At 33.2% G+C, this 20160-nt stretch overlaps 3 protein-coding genes across 3 annotated transcripts; 1 reads left to right on the top strand and 2 right to left on the bottom strand.

Annotated features, from left to right (window-relative positions):
* Nucleotides 1–838: 838 nt before the first annotated feature.
* Nucleotides 839–1729, bottom strand: LOC112038904 (uncharacterized). Its single transcript, XM_024071742.1, has one exon. The coding sequence runs from the start codon at nucleotides 1727–1729 to the stop codon at nucleotides 839–841; it is 891 nt and encodes a 296-aa protein (XP_023927510.1).
* Nucleotides 1730–15142: 13413 nt separating this feature from the next.
* LOC112038899 (serine/threonine-protein kinase D6PKL1) lies at nucleotides 15143–18049 on the top strand (the record flags this gene model as incomplete). The annotated part of the gene is given in 2 exon segments (XM_065772221.1): nucleotides 15143–15548; nucleotides 16539–18049. A coding segment is annotated over 1 exon segment (1459 nt), but the record flags the coding sequence as incomplete, so codon positions are not given.
* Nucleotides 18050–18953: 904 nt separating this feature from the next.
* LOC136067024 (serine/threonine-protein kinase D6PKL1-like) lies at nucleotides 18954–19730 on the bottom strand (the record flags this gene model as incomplete). The annotated part of the gene is made up of 2 exons (XM_065772241.1): nucleotides 18954–18962; nucleotides 19050–19730. Coding segments are annotated over 2 exons (690 nt in total), but the record flags the coding sequence as incomplete, so codon positions are not given.
* Nucleotides 19731–20160: the final 430 nt, after the last annotated feature.

Here is a 20160-nt window from a genome sequence, read left to right as displayed (position 1 = left end):
CCAAGTGGTAAGCGCTTGGACCAACATGCCTTGGAGCACGAATTCGAGTTCCCCCACTAATAACGTGTTGCGACTCTCTATACCCCACTTGCAAGTTGTTCACCAAGCTCATCAGCGACTGTGTGGTGGGATCTTAACCTGAGAGCAGTTAGAGTGCTATTATAAGGAAGACACATTAGTCGCCCGATCTAACCATTTTTTAGTTACCAAAAATATTTTTAAAAAAAATTTAAAAAAAAAATATTGACTGATAAAGCATCAAAATCCAGGTTCGTATAGAGGTTGGAAATTGTGCATTGGAAATCTTATACTCATGAGATAACATCATCAAACAAGCAAATTTCAAGTTCGATATTTGGCAACAAAACTTTTTTCTAGTAATCTATCTAAATTTAAGAGCATCTCCAATAGAATAGGTAAAGCCAAAATATAGAGAATGAAACCAGAAAAAAGGGGAAAAACGAGCTCCAATAGCTTCTTTAAAACTTTAAAAAGAATTAAAAAAAATAAAAAAATTGCTAATGAACAGCCATTCTCCAAACCTGATGTGCTAGTGTTCATTAGCAAAAAAATAAAACATAATAAAAAATTAGCAAAGAAAGGAGTGGGGATGGGGGTATGGGGATATGTGTGTTAAAAAATGAATAAATAATGAATGAAGAAATAATATTTAAATGAGATAGAGAAAAGATAGAGAATCTGTTGGAAGATGTATTTGAAAAAGTAGGTAAGTAAAAGGTAAATGTCACTGTTCATTGTCCAAACAATACAAAAATATTGAGAAGTTGCTAGAGTTGCTCTAAAGGAATCCTTTTTCTGCATTAATTTCGAGTGTAAATCATATATTGTAGAGGTTGGAGTGCTTTAGCTCTTTGGTTACATTGAAATATTCAAGCACCTTTGACCATTGATCCCACCTTTTCAATCGATGAACAGCCACAGTTTCTGGTATAAGCTCATGTGAGCACCTCCCATTTGTTCCCGGGTAATCATACATGGCTGGCTTGTTAGAAAATCGATTCTTGGCCTTATTTCCCATCTTCAACCATTTCCCAACCAGTTTATCCTCGGGACCATTCGTGTTATTTTCAGGGATATTAGAATTTCCAATCCATTCAACAATGTCCCAAGACAACAAAAACCCCATCCCTGACATATAATCCACATGGGGGTTTATGCTAGTGCATGGAATTACAAATCCATAGTACAAGTCTAGCCTAGGCAATGGCTCAAGGGACAATGCCAATGGTGCAAGCCTGATAAAAACATCATCATCAGCCTTCATGACATAGTCATAAGACCTTGAAAGGATACGTGGGAGTGAAGAAAAGTATGTGTAGGTCTTACCACTGTTCATGTTCTCTGTACAATTGAGGATGATAATGTCATTGAAACGTAGGATTTCTAAAGCTATCAATACTCTTTGCTCAGGCTTTGTGAGGTTGCAAAAGACAAACTTCACATCTATGTGAGCTGGGGGAGATGATTGGATTCCATAGACAAGGCGAAGGAAATGGCGACGATTATAGTTGTCTGGACGGGTTAAGATTCCAATCAAGAGGCTAAATTTTTTGTGCTGCAAAGGGGTTTCACAAATTGTAATGGCATTTTTGGATTTAGCTATCAAGGTGGATTTTACATGGACATTGAATAAGATGAAGAAGTAGCGGAAAAAGAAGAAGAGGAAGAGAGAGGACAATGCAACTAGAAATAGCTGCCTCCTCCGCATTATATCTTGTGTAATTGCTCTAAAATGTTTGTTTCCTTTGATTTTTTTTGTAATGCATTAGGCTAAAGAATTACAAGTTGATAATATTATGGTGGTGCAGTAGGGTAGCGAGGTTCATGCTTTCGCTCAATCATGGTTAAAGTTGTCAGCCCCTATTTTGAGAAACCGTCACTCATAAAGTCATGCTTTATGTGTATAGACTTTTGGCTTTATTCATGCTATCTTTGCAGAGAGTTGCTCAACCTACGTGAAGTATTTTAAGCCTGATCAGTGAAAGAAAGAGATTCATTTATCTACCATATCATGCATGCTTAACTCATCCTTGGTTCATCAAGAATTAATGACAAAAGAGAAATTAATTATCTATAAAGTGCTCTTATAAAGTCTTAACCAACTTGCCACTTTACTTAGTTGTTGATCATGAGGTATACCATATATCCGGCGTATGTATCCTCCCTTTCACATGGAGGCTGAACTAGATTAGCATGTCTAAAGAGTGATCAACAAAAAAAATACATCATGTTATTTGAAGTCGTATAGCTAACTTTTCACAAATCCTTCCCATAAACTAAGTTATCTCTTTACTCTAAAACAAATTTTATTGTCACTAGAAGTACATTTTTGTTAGATAGAGAGAGGGAGAGAGTTAATTTTACTAAAACCTTACTCTTCCAGTTAAAAGACTTCTAAAAAGAAAAATCCCTTGATCTCTTTGCTCTTACAAATTTTATGGGGCTATTGGAAGTCCAGTTTTGTACATGATAAGCTAATGGGATTATCTATGAAATAGGCAAAGCTCTATGCATATGTACGCCTTGGTATATCAGATGAGATTCAACATGAAACTATGAAATATATAAAATTTACGGGTCCTTGAAAATATAAACAATGTTTTTAGTGATTTTTTAAAATATATATTGGTCGGTAAATTTTTAAGTTACTTGCTTATAATAAAAATATGTATATAAATGGGTTTGAGGCTATTGACACATTAAGGAAAAAGTAGTAGTCAATTTAATTATTCTCCTCATAATGTAGACAATGTAATACTACTAAATTATAAGACTCTTGATATATTAAAAAGAGTAATGTTTATTACACACTCTCTGTTATACATAAAGTTGTGTGTACAACTTCAAACTTTGTGTATAACTGTTTGTTTGCACTTGTCATTTTCCTTATGCATTAAGCACTAGCTACTCCTACAAAAATGGAACCTTGTAAACTAAAAAAAAAAAATTATATATATATATATATATATATTTATATTTATGGTAATTGGATCCAGATGTGAATATTTGAGGCAAGATTGATCATCAGCAGCCCAGCCCAAAAAAAATTCCACACTCCCAACCCATTCCAAATCATCCATATTATGGGCCCAAAGACCATCTTCAACTTATAGTTGAGTCACACCGGTCCATAGATTTAAGCATAGCACCTTTAAATATTACAACTTTCATATAAAAAGGGAAAGGGGTTGAAGGTGATAATTTGATGGCAATAATGGCATCCTTTGTAGGATTTTATACAAGGGCATGGCCACACATATGGTTGGACGCCCCAAAAATTGCTTTTCAAAAAAACCTTTTTTTTTTTTTTTTTTTTGAGTTAGCCTAATTATGCCCTTAAAAAAAATAAAGGAATTTATCAGTTGGTCTATTGATTAGAGAGGTAATGTAGTTTTTGTTTTCTAAATTTCATTTTTTATTGTAAAATTTACATTTGAATTTATTAAAGTTTTGGATCGTTCATATTTTTGAAGGCTTTCAAGATTTCATTGAATTCTTTTATTCACTTTGGAAGACAATTTTGTAATTTTTATTAAAATTAAAATTTTAAGAATTTACTATAAAAATATAAAAATGGTAAAAGATGAAATTTTTTTTCTGTGAAAGATCTTCATTGAGCACAAAGTTTATAGGATATACTAAGTTTTTTGTTGTTGATATTTTTGTACATGTCTAATATCAAACTAGACAACTTTTGACATTAGAGTTCAAAAGATGATAAGTTCAACATTGATAACTTTGTATACAATATGTTTATGACTTATGACTTATTCTAGTATTAAAATATTAAAGTGTAATTTTTTTTTTTGAGAAACAAAATATTAAAGTGTATATGTGTTTACGTCGGAGTTTGTCTTGGCTAATACATAAGTACCACAATTTCGCCCCTAAACATAAAATCCTAAATTTATATGTTAATAAACATGCTAAATCTGTTACTAGAGAAACTCTTCCAAATCGAAATATGGGCTTTAAAAATTTTGGTATTGCACTATATAAATTGACATATTACATTTTTCAAGTACAATTATATTTTTACACAATAAACAAAAATAAGTTCATTTAAATGTAGACATAATAAAATTTGAGCAGTAGCACAAATGATAAGGATCTTCTTTTCTTTATTGAATGTAAGAATTGATAACCTTTCTTGTGCTTGTGGGGCAAGGTGAGACATTTTGCCTGGACCAAGTGATATATATATATATATATACATATATACACACGCCATTTTAAGCTAGTTTGGTGTAAATGAGTAATGAGGGTCCATCCAATTTGTTATCTAGTTTGGCAAATGAGTTATTAAGCTAGTTTGGTATTTTAGTTCTGAAACAAGGGTTGGGCCTCCCACCATTAGTTGTTTAATAAAACACAGCCCAGTCTCTCTCTCTCTCTCTCTCTCTCTCTCTCTCTTGTTGGACCTTTTGTAGTGAACAATTTTTTTCTCTTTTTCTATCTCTTCAGGGACATCAATGGACCATGATCAATCATAACTTTATAAGGTCGACACAGAAGTTCTTTCTACATACTAGTTTTTGTCACCACATTAACAATACTGGATTTTCTTTTCCTTTTTTCCTTTTCTTTTTTCATCAGAATAACAACAATGGTTTTTTTAGTTCTTCTAATTGTTGTTTTATGCATTTTCAAGATTATCACATAAACAAGTCTTTGTTTCTCATTGCAAGACAAGTACAAAAACTTAGAAAAAAGATAAACCCATCAACATAAACAAGTCTTTGTTTATTCTTCTTCTTCTTCCTGTGCACTTACTCCAGTTGATCAGGAAAACTAATAACACCTAGTCGACTTCTCCTTGTGTATCTGTTGGCAATGGAAGCATATACTATCTCAGAAAGAAATATTGTATGCAAGGTGGCAGAGATTAGATTTTTTTTTTTTTTTTTTCCAGATTGATTTGAAAATTGACTCAAAAGAATTTGGACTTCATTACCACTAAACAATTCTTAGTGTAAAAGGTTAATAAATATATTTCTTGTCAAATAAGTAATTTAGTTTGATTGTTCAACAACACTCATGTAAAAGATTTAGTGACTTTACTCAAAGAAGTCATATATGGGGAGTGAAAAGGCTCATATAAGAATGAATTTCTTCAAAAAGTAGCTTGATAGTTATTTAGGGGTTAAAGATTTCTTTTGTGTGTGAGTTGATAGTTTACTTGTTTTGATAACATGAGAGTACCATTAAGTCTATTGGGGTTTTAGAACTATTAAGAGTGTCAAATTTGTATCGAGTGAGAGTTTGCTTTAGGTGTATTATGATTTGAGTTAGTTTGTGTCTTTGAGAGTGGTGAGATTTACGAGATTTTGTTGAGTATGATTGTAATCATCATTGTTAACAATGAATTTTGATTGGTATAGTCTATGAAAGTTGACCAAATCATGTTAAATATATTTATCTTGTGAATATGTTTTTAACTTTATTTGTGTGAATAGGATTCCATTAGTCTAAAACGACAAGTTTGATAATGTGCATGTCACCCAAAAGTCCTAAAAAGAAAGGTAATGGGCAAATAATAGAAGATCATTTATAGATATCTGTGAACTTCATTTTTTTTAGTGCGGGAATGGAATTTCTGAGATGAAGTTATTCTATTTGCAGTAGGCATAGAAGAAGAACAAACTCCTTTTGAATGGCAAATTTGCTTGTAGGAAAGAGCAAAAAATGATCTTGGATTTGAATTTTTGGTTGTTTATCTTTTAATAAGCAAAACATGGACTCAAAAGGATTAATTACAAATGCATTAATGCAAGATTTTTAAGATTTAAATAAAAGTAAAGATAATTGAGATTACTATATTCAAAATCCTACAATTTCTGTTTCCAAAACCTAAAAGAAATTTGGTACTTCCAAAAATTAGGATCCCTATTCCTCTTAGTTATGAATTTAAAATTCCAATTCTAGTGAGCTCAAAAACCTTTCCAACTTTCTATAGTAAGAGTAGTGAGTACTGCATGTATGATATTATAATGAAGTTACTCATTCTCCTCTCTCTCTCTCTCTCTCCCCTTTTTCCCTCTCACTCTCATCAAGAAGAACAAAAAAAGAAGTGGACCTATGCTCCTTATTTAGTGCATCATTCACAGCTAATAACTTAGAACACTCACTGAAAAAGCCTTTAATAAGTGGACCAAACACAAGTGAGAAAGGAATCATGAAAGAACCCACCTTTGAATGCCTTATTACACTTTTCCTAATTCCAATAACCAAAATCCCACACTTTCAAACCTCTTATTTGCCCAACTTTTCAAAAAGCACAGGGAACAAGTGCAAGGCCCACAACAAAAGATAGCAAAATACTTCTTTTTTGGAAATGTGGGTATGAGTTTTTAGCAATTTCGAGTGGGTAAAGATTTTGAGCTCTATAATAATCATTCTAATCACCAACTATGTAAAAGCTTTTCATGGGATTTGAGATTTCCACATGACAACTTGTCCAATTGATCGTGACCATCCGCCACAAAAGATTAGCCAATCATGATCCCCATCATCCATCTAGATTCTTGCCACATCAGCACATTTTCACAATTTTTTTTTTATATTAAAAATGATTTTTTTTCATGTGCCATTGGATTCGACTTTCTACGCGTGTCCTATTATATGTTTTACCATAACCTCGAAATTAGAGCTTGAAAATTTTACTAAACTCAGTTAAGTCACATTATGATAACAGTTCATTTTGGAATTCAATGAGTGCGGCTCAAATTGAAGATTAAAATTTGGGCTGAGTTGGATTTCAATTATAAAACCTATGCTTTGACTAAGTGCTTGGTCAATTTTTGTTAGGTTACTACTTACTTTAGTTGTTAAGTTCTTGCTTATTTTATTAATCTCTCTCTTTCACTGTTTTGTATAGCTTTTTTCTAATTTCATGAATGAAAAAGCTCAAGCTATGCGGATGGACTTTTGCCACCCCCTTAATCAATCCTTTATTTCTTTTATATGTTTTCTTGCAAACGACAAAAGTTTTTGTAAGATCTAAAGAGAGAGAAAGAGAGATTGAAGGAGTTAATTCGGTCTAATGGCCTAAACTAACTATACAACTTTACTCTACTTAGTTTCATATAACAATGAACCGAATGTGGAATAATTATAGGAGGCTAGACTAACCATACATTAATCATGGTTAATAGACTTACACTACGGGTAGAATACTTTGTTTGCACATTAAGAGCAAGGTCGTTAATAGAGTCATAGTTGAGGATGTTGTGCAAGATAGAAAAAAATTTCTTGTCGTTTTAGGTGTGGTCCCTAATCTTTGTATTTGCGAGTGAGAGCTACAAGTGTATTTAGAATTTGGTTTTGTGAGAGTGCCTCTACACTATACTTCCATCTCTAAATTTGTTAGTGAAAATTTTTTATTTGTCGTTGCAGACGTAAGCCAATAGCCGAATCACATAAGTGTTCTCTTTTGCATGTGATTGTCAAGGTTTTGAGTCTTCCTTATTTCTATTATTTGTTTTGGATATTTTCCTCAAGTCCATAATATTTTTACAATCATTCTTGATATTTTGAGCTTCTGTTTTTACATCAGTTAGAACCCAAGTCAATTATATTATTGTGTCCTAAATTGCTAACTGTACACATACTCCTAACCATACTATGCTAACCTAGGGCTGGTCCACTGTATATATTATTTGACTGATCAATTGTAATGCACATGGTTCATGATGGGATACTACGTAAATGTCTCATGAGAGTCCTATTGTTGCCCAACCTTTGAGAGTCCATATCTTTTCTACTAGTTATCTTATCTTTATTTGAGTAGGCCTAGTTATCTAGGTATCTTATCTCTATTTGAATATTTGAATAATTATCTAGTAATTATATCTAGTTATCTTAGGAGATTGTTGCTCTTTAAATAAAAGTGTATGGCATTAGGCCAATTGTTGAGGAATTTGCTATTGAACTGTGGTTTGTCTTCTACCCAAAAGAAGTCATTTATCAATTCCATCTCTGTTGCTATTAGTTCAACACTTAAAGATATATCCCTTAAAGAATTTATGTTAAAAGTGAATATATCACTAAGAACGAACCAAATTAATTCATAGCGTCTCTTTCTTTTTAACAGCGAAAAAAGAAAGAGGAAATATGCATTTGGGTTGCTTGAAAAGCTAGAGGTTTTACAATGCTGCACTTAAACAAATTATTATTTCATTTACTGTTAACTAATTTGTATTTTTTTTAATGCATGTTCTTTTCAATCCCATCCTTTTCAATGGAATAACTGAGCAATAGACAAAAGCAGTTTTGTGTATAAAACACAAAACTTGAACCTCAACTCTAAAGTAAACTTCGATTAGTTTGAGAATTGAGACTCCAAGCTACCCTAAAGCCAAGTTTGTAATTTTTGTTTTGTTTTGTTAACTAATATAAAGACAGGAATCAACGTATGAGCCACATTATTAAAAGCATAATCATGTTAATTTCTATTATTTATTAAAATAGGGATCGAAGAAATAGATGACCAGTCAACCAATATCATAGACATCTCTATTAAAAATGCACGTAGATATCCTCCACGACATGGAAAGTCGTTTTCATTTTAATTCAAGAAAGTGTAGCTATATTTTCTTGAATGTGACATATCATAAATGGTGGCTCCATTATGCCTGTACATAAAATAAGATGGACAATGACTCATGCATGCATCTATGCATTATCAAGTTGTGGAAATATCTCATTAAAAAAAAAAGTTGTGGAAGTATATTCTTTGTAATTGATAGTTAATTAGTTTGTAAATACTGAATCTGATAAGATTTTTTCTTTTTTTGGAGTAAATTTACAAGTTTTTTTTTTTAATAATTCAATAGTTACAATGGAGATGGAGGATTTGAATCATGAATATCTTTATTGGAAACACAAAAATGTATCAACAAAGTTCTTATTAAAATAACTTTATATATAATTGAGTTTTTAGAATTTTATTCATCTACAATTAAACTAATAGTCCATATTTTGCCACTTTAGTAATATTTAAATAAACATTGATTAATATTTTTTGTATCTAATTAAGATATTAATTACTAACATTGTTATAAAATCTTAATTATTCATTTAATCATAGATTATTATAATTTTAATAATTCCATAGTAAATTATCCTAAGGATTCTAAAGAATCATAATACAAAAAGGATTTTCCTTTAGGATTTGCATCCACTCAAAGACTCAAAAGTCAAAACTATGGTGACTTGAGCTTTCTTTGAACTCGGTATAACAACTAACAAGCGTAAAAAAATATTGAACCATCACTACTCATCAATTAAGTGATAATTAGGTCAAATTAAAATTGAAACTTATAAATTTAGCATATTTTTTCATTTTCATCCTTATAGTTTTAATTTTTTTTCAATTGAATCTTTAACCTTTCAATCTGTTTCTAATGTTGTCCTTCCATTCACCTTTGTCCATTTATCACGTTTAAGTGCAACAAAACAACGTAGTTTTATTAATTTTAACTTCCAAACCAATAAAAAAGTCAAGGAATTAATTTTAAATTATAACATTCAATGAAAATAAAAATTTTCCCCTAATCCAGGTTTTTTCATGGGTGGAGCCAAATACAAGATTGGGAGCCATGGTCCTCCCAAAACTTAAAAATTGCTTTATAATGTATAGTTTTGATGAGAATGTTATGTTCATTTGCAAATATTTTAATATATTTTATAACAAATTAAATTACTTTTATATGCTCATTAAAGCTTAGGAATATGGTAATTTTCTTTTTCCAAAATACAATATATCTATGAATTATGAATTCCTACAACATTAAAAAGTCAAGATTTATTTATCTTTCATGCGCGCGCACACACACACACACACAAAATGTTATTATTTATGTATGCTTTGAATTTATCTTAAATATTGGTATATCAATACTAAAATTTGGTTAGCTAAAATATTATTTTTGTCCCTAAAAAATTTCATTTTTTGTTCATAAATTATTGAAAGTGTTACACAAATTAATTTTCAATTAAAAAGCTCATTTTTCATCTCTAAATTATTGTGAAAATTTCTTTTTTGTCCCTAAGCTATTGAAAAAAATCTTTTAAAGAATTTAGGAATGTATAACCAACTTTTTAAAATGTAGGAAGAAAAAGCAAAATTCATGCAAACTTTAAAAATGAAAACAATATTTTAGCCTAATACGATCTCTTAAACACAAATCCCTAACTCAGCCGCATATGGTTTTATTTAGTTCATAAAAACATAAAAGTATTTTTCTTCCATCCTTCAATTCCTTGAAACTGTTTATAGTTACCAGATGTTGTTGACCCCTGAGAGATTGGAAACTGAAACTTTCCTATTCCCAATTCCTTTACCACCAAATAAAGGCCAAAATGCATCTCTCAAATAAACCTAAATTGTGATTAGCATTTTAATTTATTTTTCATGAATAATGTCCAAACTCCAAAGCATATATTATTACAATTACTATTAGTATATAGGACAAAATGTATCTCTCAAATGAACCTTTGTGATTAGCATATCCATTATTATTTCATGAATAATGTCCAAATTAAGCATTATTACAATTACCATAAAAGTATTACTATACATGTTATAAAAGGAATAAATGCCTTAAGGGAGTCAGGAACGATTGTCTTAAGCGGCTACACAATGGACCAGCCATAGCAGTGATAAACATACAGAAGCTGACCAATCACACTGACTTTCTTTCTATTGAGTCTCTCATTAGTCACAATCCCCTAACCGTTCTTACTACCATCTCTTTTTTGTCAATTATTGACTGCCAATCTGCCATGCTAGACACTGATTGACCATGCACGCTCACAGTACTGATCATTTTCTTTGAAATTGTCCGATTGACCATTGTTTTTATTCTCTGGAGAGAGGCTTAGGTTAGGCGCGTTCTGTGCACTGGATCCCATGAAATTTCATGTTGTCATGTGGTAATTTTAGACATGTGACAGCATCCTATCGAGTTTGGTGCATAGGACACTAGACTCAAGCTGCAATGTCTACAAGACTTGATGAAATTCTGTCACGTGGTAATTTTTGGACATGTGTCAACATCCTATCGAGTCTGGTGTATAGGACATTGGACCCAAGCTACAATGTCTCCAAGTGTAACAGTCATCCAACGTTAAAAATAAAAGAGTCTCCAAATGTAGGATTACAAGACAATGCATGCATGATCATTCTTCTGTTTATAATGAAATCAATTGTCATAGTGTCATAGATCATGCGTTTTTCCATTCTTGAAATATGAATAATTTTAGGGATATGACCCAATTCTATACACAATTTCACAATATGCTAATGTATGTTTATGAGTGGCGGACACTTTATATTCACTCTTGTTTTTATAGACCCACAACTTTTTATTGATTACTCACAATCGTACAAATCAACAAGTTGTGAAATTGAGTGTGAAAATGCGTGTGTCTATAAGCAAACGGTTGAAATATTGATTAGGAACTTCCAGTTATATATGGATAGTTCATATTGAAGTAGACAACCCAGAAAAACCTTTTTTATCCCTTACATTTTCCCTTATTAGTATGGTTAACCATTTTTTAATAAAGTGGTATCTCTAATATTTTTTTGGTAAAGAAAATGTTTTTTAGTTTACCCATAAAAAGGGGAACAATTATCTACTAATTCTGAATTTGAGTAGAATCAAAGTACAGAGCCTCCATAATTTGTGGAGGAGAATCTTCTATCTAAATAATTTAGGATGCACAGACATGGGTATGGGTATGAGTACAATATGGCGATATGAGTAATTTTTGAAAAATTATAATATGATACAATAAATAGGACATCGTTACAACACAAATACGGTACCCCAAATAAAGTGTCCTGAAATAACTTCATCAGTGACAAATCTAGCATGCCTAGCCAACAAAAGAGCTACAGAGTTTGCACTTCGTTTAATAGAACTCACTGTCTTCATCTCATACTATGGATAAGGAGTTGAACATCCTGTAATACATGACCCATCCGAGACAAGTGAGGGCCAGTCGAAGTTAAAGACTTCATGACAGTAGAATTGTCATCCTCAATGACTAGCAAATTCCAGAGCACTCATTTTTTTGATGAATCCGAGCACTCTTATAGTCTTATTAATCATCATGTGCCCTATAATTACCAAAAAGGAAAAAAAATTGTGGTTATAAGTTATCTATTTTTAAGAATTTCATGTTTTTCAGTAATATTAAAGTTATTTAGCTATATAATTAGAACAATTAACATAATCAAGCTAAGAACATTCTATGTCCATTATGATGTCTATCAATTACCAGACTTGAAATGGCAAGTTATTGTCTAAAAAACCAAAAATCATTAATCAACCATTAGATTGTCCATCAAGGATATGATGCTAAGCTAGAGTGGTTTTAAGTTTTAACCTCCCAATCACTTTTTCATCCCAAATACTGATTGATTAATACATGAAAGAATAGAACAATTGGGATCCAGAAGCTGCTCCTGTTTTCATTTGTCATTTTTGGATTTTAATTCTTCACCTAATTGACATTTCAATTTTGTGCTACAAAACAATGAAACATAAAGCATAGTTTTTGGCTTCTTCTTTTTTTTTGGTGCTGCATGGTTCTCTGGATGACAATCATTCTTGATTTGTAGATAAAGAATACTACACATTTGTAGGGTTCAAGTAAGTTCAATTGGTAGATTATTTGTTGTCGAATAATGGACCTATGATTGAATTCCCTCAACATAAAAAAATATATATATATATATATATATATATATTATTATTTGTGTTTTAACTTGATAATATTGAGAAATCGTTATAAAGTGGATATTATAATTAAATTCAAATCTTATTTTATCTATTAAATAACTACATCCGTAAAAGAAACTATACTATATATAGATGAGGATTGTGGTCATAATGTTTTTTTATTTTTTGGGTAAACTATTTTGGACTAATGATATCCAGGTTTAAAATTTTTCAAAGCTAACTAATTTAATCCCTAAACTCAAATTGTACCCTAAACTGTTACTTATTTTTCTTCTCTCTCACAGTGATTAGAGATCAAGTTGGTCAATTTTAAATCTGACTGGCATTAACCCAAACCTTAAAGTTGTTAACTGTATATTTTTCTTTTGTTAATTCTAGGTAAATAGGGGAGGGGGATATAAGATTCAAACCCCAAACACAGAGTAGGACATAAGGTGCTGTTTTTTTTTTTTTTTTTTTTTTTTTTGGCTGAACACTCAGAAGGTCCTGTTATTAGTGGACTACTATTCGAATCTCAAGGTCATAATATTGTATGAAACTGAGTAACTTTTAAAGTTAGGTATGAACATAGTCTGTCGTCGAAGGAGTTTACAATTTGCCTCATATCTTTTTTCTTGATCAGCTCTTCTTTAATCTTTTAACGTTTGTCATAATCTATGTTCTTTCTTACAGATTACTCTTTAGTCTTTTCGTTTTCATAGCCACATCATGCAGCAGAGTACGTCTTGGCCTTGTACCCACACTTCTATCCAAAAATACTACATAATACCTACGGTGGTTGGTCAAGATTATATATAAAAGTAATGGAAATTCTATGCTAAAGTAAGCCCACCTTGCCTACTTTGTGGACCCTATCCTTTTTATTTTTATTATTTTGTGTTTTAACATTGTATATGGTGCACCTAGTCATCAATCTCAAATCCACACATATCAATCTCTTTTGGTATTGAACTTCTATTAATTAATAATAAGTAGCATTTGTTTAATAGAATAAAAACAAGAAAGAGAGAGAAGAAAATTGGAAAGAGCTTCTAATCATTTCAGGACTCATTACTTTATAGGTAACCTTAAGGGATTGATCTAGTGGTATTTAGATCTTATGTGATCCAGGAGATCGTAGATCAAGTCTTTTAACTATGATTATTCAGATGCTATTTTTAAGAACTATTTTTTTTCTTTAATTATTCAAATGCTCAAATATTCATAGCTGACTGTGCCTACACATTTGTAATAATCATATAGACACTCAATGCAAACAAAGGTAGGGTTGGGGAGCTTCTAGATGCTATAACTTGTGGAGTGGAAATTTTCTTTCTTTCCTTTCTTGTTTTCAAAGGGATCTTGGAGTTCCATAAGTGAAAATACATTCAAACAGGAAAAAATTCCACTCTTCCATTTTATTTTTCTTTTTTAAAAAAGTGTAACTGTCCATCATTATAAGTTTGACAAGAGTTTCATAAATATCTCATGCCTTTTAAGTTTTAAAGCAAAAATGATCTTGAATATTTTCATTACAAACATCGAGAGGAACTAATTGAACTACAAAAATTTTGGCAAAATCATTTAATTTCAAATATGTTTATTTACAATAATAATAAATAAATAAAAATCCAATCCTTGTTCTTCTACCATCACAAGAGAATCTCACAACAAGTTAAGGTGTTAACTCACCATAGGTCGAAATAATTAAAAAAAAAATTTATACTAAAACCCATTACAAATTAAAATAAAAATGTTATGAAAATGTCATGAGATTATGTGGCTACAGGCTTTTCATTTTGCCTATGAACACAACCATTTTCACGCCCAAATATACACCCTACTTATATGTTAACTCATGATTGGATTTCAACATTTTCATGTGAGTCTATCACAGGCATTTAGCATGTCAACTTATGTATCAATTAAAAAGCACAAACACTTCATTTAGGCTACCGTGTTCGTGTTATATCCACATCGTACTCATGTTTATCACCCGTGCTTCCTATGTCAAGAGCTATTCCAAAAATTTTCTTGGCGTAACTACTGCATAATTAAAAAAAAAAAAAAACAGAACAACAAATAATAAAACCAAACAAAAGAAGACAGTGGGAGGGATCCAAAATCCAGAATCCAAACCCGATCAGGGAAAACGGTCGGAGGAATCATCACTTCACAGGTTGATGAGATAGAAAGAAAGAAAGAAAGAATGACAGAAACAAACACACACAAAGTCGCAAATGAGCAATACCTTGAAAAAGAAGTATAGAGTGTAGCTCAAAGAAGGAACACAACTGGTCCCACCCTCTCTCACATTTACGTTGGGCTCCACTCCTTGGACCCTACCTTTTACCATCATGTCCCCACAACCAACCAAATTAAATAAACACAGACAAGGAAAATCTGTCTCTCTCTCTCTCTCTCTCATGCACACTCACACTTCACTGTTACACATGAGTCTCGCTGCAAAAAGTGCACATTTTGCAGCAACACAAACCAAAATAAAGCAAAAGCAACAAAAACAATAACCCAAATCAACAACATTTAACATTAAACCAAACACAGAGTTGATGTTGTTATTATAGTTTTATTGTGAGTGAGAGAGAGAGAGTGATATCTATGTTTATATAACCAAAAAAAAAAACAGTGATCTTATAGAAGAAGAAAGAGCTCGAGCAATTCTCACAGCTCGGGCTCTTCATATTTTTATATGCACTAAGCTCTGTAAAGAAGAAGAAGAAGAAGAAAATCCCTTGTACAGATTCAAATTCTTGGTTTCAGCTTCAAATTCCAGTGGTGGGTACTTTTTATCTCTCTCTGTTTTCTTCGACAACGTATATTTGATCCCTTTTTTCCTTTTGCTTTTTCATTTTTTGTTTTTTTGGGACTTCGAGATCTCTCTCTGGTTCTCACTTTTTTTGAATTCCAGATTCTTTCTCTCACTTTCAAGTTTCTGGGTGTGTGGAAATTGTTTTAAGTGGAAATAAAGGAATCATTTTTATTATTGGTACTTGGGAAATGTAAATTTCGAAATTTTTGGTGTTTTTAGCTGGTGGGTATTGCTTTTTCAGTTATTTTAGTTAAAAATAAACATGGGTTTTTTTTTTAGTATTATGTTTTGATTGTGAGTGAAGAAAGGGAGTTGATTGGTTTTGTGAGTTGCTTGATCTGGTGGGTCTTCTAAGAATCTTGCAAATTGGGGATTTTCTGCTCAAGAGTTTTGCAGATCAAGTCCCTGAAAATAAAGGGTCTGTGTTTATTTTTTGGAATTTTATATACTATCATGCATCTACAAGCTCTCATTCACATTCCAAATTTGCTTGCTCAATAATGTGCAATTTTTTTTTTTTTTAAACTTTATTGTGCCACTATATGTTGTAGTTGAGCTGTATGTCTTGTAATTTAGGAAACTAAATGAACAATGGACAATTGTTTGGTATATTATCTTGTAAAAGGCTTTCATGGCAACCAAATAGAGGGCTAGGCAGTAGATTTGCTTGTGTGTGCCTCTTGCAATTTCTTTTATATGTTTATTTATTGATGATGTTTTGACGTTTAGCAGCCTTAGTTGTTATAGAAAAATACTCTATTATGTAATGCTTTGTGTTGGCTAGAATTAAAGTTCTATGTGACTGGTTTTTCTCTCATTAGGAAGGAAGTTTATATTCATTGATATTGGATAGTCTTTGAAAAGGAATAAACACTATGCTGTTTGGTAGAGTATTCAGTAAGATCTAAACAAAAATGTAGAGCACCGACTGAACTAAATCTCATTCTTATTTGCAGATTTAATTGACTAGAAGAATATTTTATATGTAATGATACACGGTTTCCGGACATGGAAAGGGCTAAAGAATCAAGGAAACTTATGGTTATGGGGAAAGTGCCCATTTCCAGTGAGGTGCCAAATGCACATAAGGCCTCAGTAAGGGAATTCAGTCAGCTACCACACTTTCACTTGCATGATGTAGTTCAGCTATCCAATGCACACGAGCTACTCCAGCTATCAAATGCGTGTGGGGTAGGCCATCTATCAAATGCGCGTACAGTCTCAGTAAGAGAATTGGGCCATTTATCAAATGCGCATATAGCTTCAGTAAAAGATGTTCGTCAGATACCAAATGTGCCTATGGTTTTCGTAAGAGAAGATGGATCTGAAGCAAGGGACTCTCAAGATTCAGACTCACCTGGACCTCTAAGAACATGGAGAGGAAAAACCTCTTTGCCTGAACGTGAAGAACTTATGCCCGATGTCATCACATTTAAGGGAAGTGGGGATTCATTTGAGGAAGGTGGTTCTAGTTCTTTTTCTGGGGCTAGTCATCCCCCTGAACCTGTTGATACGGATCTAATGAGAACAGTTTATGTTCCAATAGGTCAAAACAAATCTGAGGCAGGATGCTTAATGAAGAGCTTGTCCATGAAGGGTCCATTTCTAGAAGATCTTTCCATTCAGGTTCCTGCTAAAAAACCAGGCCCAGCTGTTCTTTCGCCTGCAGAAAGTTTGGTTGAAGAACTAAATGATGTTGGTGCTCTGTGTTCACCATTTTCAGTTCCTCGTGCATCACAAAATACAGAAAACTCCCTCCACCCAGATTCTGATGACAAGGAATGTGTGTGGGATGCTTCTTTGCCTCCAAGTGGCAATGTAAGTCCACATAGTAGCATTGACAGTACTGGTGTTGTTACAGCTATGAGTGTTGTCAATAGCTGTGCCAGTACATATCGGAGTGATGCAATCACAAGCGATGGAATGCTTAGTGTGGAGAGGAACTTTGAGTATATAAAAGGGAGTGTTAGAGGGGATTCACTTGAGAGTGCAAAAACTAGTGTTAGTCGAGCAAGTGATAGTAGTGGCCTTAGTGATGATAGTAATTGGAGCAACATTACTGGAAGCGCTAATAAGCCTCACAAAGGAAATGATCCCAGGTGGAAGGCTATTCTTGCCATCCGAGCTAGGGATGGAATTTTGGGAATGAGTCATTTTAGATTGCTCAAGCGGCTTGGTTGTGGTGACATTGGCAGTGTGTATCTCTCAGAGCTGAGTGGGACTCGTTGCTTTTTTGCAATGAAAGTAATGGACAAGGCATCCCTTGCTAGCAGGAAGAAATTGAGTAGGGCTCAGACAGAAAGGGAGATTTTGCAGCTGCTGGACCATCCATTTCTCCCAACTTTATATACACATTTTGAGACTGACAGATTCTCCTGCTTGGTCATGGAATATTGTCCAGGGGGTGATCTTCACACTTTAAGGCAACGGCAACCTGGGAAACATTTCTCCGAGTATGCTGCACGGTATGTTATACGGTGTAGAAGCATTCTCTCATCTGTCTAGATCATTTTTTTTCCCTTTTTTTTTCCCATTAGGGCTTCATTCTCATACTTAAATCAGTGTTCTTTCTTTACGCAGTCATTTTATATCCATTTGAGGTCATATGTCATTATGTGTGCTCATGATCTTGCCATCTCAAGAGTTTTTGAATACCATAAATGTTACAATCATAGAGATATGCGTTACAGATGCTTTATTTGCAATGCATTTATGGCTATCTTCTAGTTTCATGTGATTTTTCTATCCATGCAAACTTCCACTTATTCATGATATTATCTTACAGACGCACACACGTGTACTAGATGTACAGAATTGCTTTCTGATTCTCCCATAGCATCATTATAAAATGGCTCCTTCCTATAGGTAAAGCCTTAGCAATATATGAACTCAATAATGTATCTAAATCTTGGCCTTTAATATGCCTTTTGCTGCACTTCATTTGTGTAATACGTAACATTTTAGCTTTGAACTATAAGATTGAAATGTTGAATTTGTTTTAGAAGCTGACTCATAAAGTATTAAAGAACATATATAATGTAATTTAGGCATATAATATTCCAAGAGAATAACATACGGGGTTAGTGGTTAGTTCCGGTGTATCAAAAACCAGACTCTATGGTTCAACTTTCAATGACCTCTATACCAGTCCATTTGGTACCCTATAACTGGTGATTTTTAAAAACCTGTGAAAATAGGACCCAGCACTTCAACCTTGAGATTTGGAATCTGGGACCGATTTTACCAGTTTTTTGTGGGTCTTGAAGACTGCAATGCTGATTTTCATCAATTTATGATGGAGGTATAGGACGGTATTGCCATCCCATTCATGACACAATCAGATCATGGGGATGTACAGGTATATGCGTCCACTAGTGACTCTTTACATTAAAAAACAGAATGTGCCAGTTATGGTGGACACCTGTGTATCGGAATGTTGGGGGAAGGGGGGGGGGGGGGCTCTTCACCAGCAAGCCTTTGATCAGATCCCGACTTGCATAAGTAGTTGCTGGTGACTCTGGGAATCTGAGTTGCTGCCCTACTACATTGAATAGTGTTGCGCGGTTTCCTGAGCCTTTGAATGGGGTTTTACCATACAGTAATTCATGCAAGAAAATGCCAAATGTCCACCAATCAACTGCACTGCCATGGCCTTCTCCCTTGATAATTTCTGGGGCTAGGTATTCATGGGTTCCAACAAATGACATAGATCGGGCTGCAGTAGGCTCTGCAACAAGCTCTGGAAGTGTACTGGCTGGCAACCCAAGCTCAACTCGAGTTTTTCTGGTCTTCTTCTTGCCTTTTTGAGGGAATATCCGGGGAATAAAACATGCAGGCTGGATGCATACTGAAGAAGGCTCAATACAGGCAGGTTGGACGCAGAATGCACCACCAGCTGCCCGTTTTGAAGGGTCAGAATCCAACAAGGAGGTTTTTATCAAGGTCGGGGAAACGGTACATCTTAGGGAAAGGTCAAAGTCTGAAAGCATTATGTGTCCATCATCACGAACCAAAACATTTTCAGGTTTTAAGTCCCTGTACACAACTCCAAGCATGTGAAGATACTCAAGGGCCAACAGAACCTCTGCCGCATAAAACCTGCACGCATAAAGAAAAGAGCAATTATATTTCTGTCCACTGGAAAATACTTACAAAGTGAAAAAGCACCTGCATGGACAGCATGATAACAACACAGCACTGCCATGTTACTACTGACAAAAGCAGATAAAAACTTCTCAAACATGCTAAACGTTATTCAGTGACAGTTGAACACCCAAGATTTTAATCTTTCAGACAGTATGTAGAGCATTTAAAACGGTTAAGGTGGATGCAACTGGTCAATGTAAGCATTTAACATGCTTATTTTGTTGATACTGTTATTTCTTATCATTAATACAAAGTACTAAAACAATTTCAGAGTTCTGTTTTGATCTCTTCATAGGAACTTGAACAGTAAACAGACCATAGAAGAGGTATTCAAGTGGAATAAGACCGCCAGAATTGTAAAACAACTCTGGTTACAGCACTGAGATAAAGCCTCAGAGATGTTCATCAAGTACAACAGAGCATCCTTTTATA

This window comes from Quercus suber, unplaced genomic scaffold, assembly GCF_002906115.3.
Source record: "Quercus suber isolate HL8 unplaced genomic scaffold, Cork oak 2.0 scaffold_55, whole genome shotgun sequence".
Taxonomy (NCBI): domain Eukaryota; kingdom Viridiplantae; phylum Streptophyta; class Magnoliopsida; order Fagales; family Fagaceae; genus Quercus; species Quercus suber.
The sequence above is the reverse complement of the archived record's forward strand: the minus strand, read 5'-3'. Positions and strand labels throughout refer to the sequence as shown.

Bases quoted from the DNA above. Each gene is read 5' to 3' on its own strand.
- LOC112038904 (XM_024071742.1), bottom strand. From the start codon at position 1,729: ATGCGGAGGAGGCAGCTATTTCTAGTTGCATTGTCCTCTCTCTTCCTC.